General features: G+C 63.3%; 1 protein-coding gene across 1 annotated transcript; it reads right to left on the bottom strand.

Moving 5' to 3' along the window:
- On the bottom strand, window positions 1-1,612 carry IL17B (interleukin 17B; the record flags this gene model as incomplete). Its single annotated transcript, XM_079542197.1, has 3 exons — window positions 1-259; window positions 496-782; window positions 1,592-1,612. The coding sequence occupies 3 exons, from the start codon at window positions 1,610-1,612 to the stop codon at window positions 1-3; spliced, it is 567 nt and encodes a 188-aa protein (XP_079398323.1).
- Window positions 1,613-1,857: the final 245 nt, after the last annotated feature.

Raw genomic sequence — 1,857 nt, 5'->3', positions numbered from 1 at the left:
TCAGAAGATGCAAGTGCAGCCCACAGCGATGGTCTCCATGACCATCTGGTACTTCTTGTGACACTTCTTCCTCCCGGAGGCCTTGTGCCCCACCTCGCCTGGTGCCTGGCACAGCAGCCTCCGGACAGGCAGCCGACTGTAGATGGGGATGCTGGCCATGGTGCGGTCCTCCTGCATGGTGAAGGGGTTAATGCAGCCAGTGCAGAGGCACCGGGCCTCGGGGATGTCTGCTGGGATCCGCGTGGCATCATGGTTGATGCTGGAGGATAAGGAAAGCAGTGGGAGGTTAGGGGGATGGTGAGACTGGCAGGTGGGATGGGGACAGTGGGCTGGGGATGGGCAGGGCAGTACCACTGCGGGGTGATATGGGGAGCACTGCATCATGGTTGCTTTGAGATGCTGGAGCTGTGGTCACCACTGCATCTGCTAACTTGGGATGAGTGTGCGCGGCCCTGCCAGAGCTCCCCAGCCCTGAGGACCCTGCCCCGCACTTACCTGTAGGCCCAGGGGGACAGGCTCCTGCGGTTGGACCTCCAGAGACGCAGATTGACCTGGCACTTGGTGTCGCCTGGCTCGGAGCCATTCCTCAGCTGGTGCACCATGTCCTGGATGCTGCGCTCGTAGTCCTCCATTGGAGTGTAAGGGTCGTCCGGGGCCCTGGCCAGGGCGGGAGCGGCCATGGGGAGCCGTGAAGGGCCCCTTCTCCTCCCCTTGGCTGCTCTGCTTTCATCCTTGGCTTCTGGCACCAGAACCATGGCAAAGGTGAAGATGCAGAGGAGAAGCTGAAGAGAAAGGAGTGCAGTGCTTGGCTGCCCTAGGCTGCAGGGCTTGTGCAAAAGTATGCATCCCTGCTTAGGGGATGGACACTTGGCCCAATTTCCTGGCATTGGGGTGGCACCGTGCATGCTGGGTGGTGAGCACATGGTCGGGGGAAGCCCCAGGCTATAACCCATGGTTGCAGAGCCCCTTGTCCAGAGCCGAGCCCAAAGGGCCCTGTGCCTGCCCTGAGCATCCCCAGGTGGCCCCATGCCCCAAGCAAGCACACACACCAAGCTCAGGGTGTACCTGGGGCTCCTTTCATTTACAAGGAGCCTTAGAGATGAGACACGCAAGAATGAAATCTTTATCCCAATCCTCCTCTCCCTCTGTGCTCTGAGGACAGAAAGAAAGGTGCCTTTTCCTCTCCTTCTCCCTCCGGCCTCGCAGGGCCGAGCTCCGTGTGCCGGCAGCCGGCATGCTGCCCAGTGCCGAACAAAGTTGCTTTCTGTAGCGCTGCTCTCCGTGTGGCTGCAGCCGCCCAGGCAGCCCCACGCCCTGCCCGTGGTCCCGCTGTGACACCGTCCTGCGTGCGTGCAGGGTCCAGGCAGAGAGCTGCGCTCCTGGGCTGTGCCGCGCTTCCCTCAGGCCGCTGCAGGTTCGCTCCCCGCTTTGTCCCCTCCGTGCCATGCAGCGGGGTGACGGGCCCAGCAGGGCCGGGATGAGCATCTCCAAAGCAAACGGAGCCAGGTAGCCACCCGCAAACACGCTTGTACATAATGGCATTAAAGAAGGGAAGCGAACAGGCAGCCCCGCGCCGCGGCACGCTACCTACCAGGTTGGGAGCCCGCTCCATGGCGGCGGAGGGCCGGACAGCTGCCCGCAGTGCGGCTGGCACAGCCGAGCCCCGCAGCTAAATAGGGAAAGCCCCAGCCCTGCGGCGCTTCCCCGGAGGTGTGTCTGCCGCGTCCCCGAGGTGTCAGCAGCTCAGGGCCAGGGCCAGCGTGGTCTGGGACTCGGCCACTGCCTCCTCCCCGGTGTTGGCTGCAGCAACTCTGGCCGTCCCTCCTGGAGCAGGCAACGCAGAGAGGTTCAGGGACA

This window comes from Tetrao urogallus (assembly GCF_951394365.1).
Source record: "Tetrao urogallus genome assembly, chromosome: 14".
Lineage (NCBI taxonomy): Eukaryota > Metazoa > Chordata > Aves > Galliformes > Phasianidae > Tetrao > Tetrao urogallus.
Note: the sequence above shows the minus strand (reverse complement) of the source record. Positions and strands in the feature narration are given on the sequence as shown.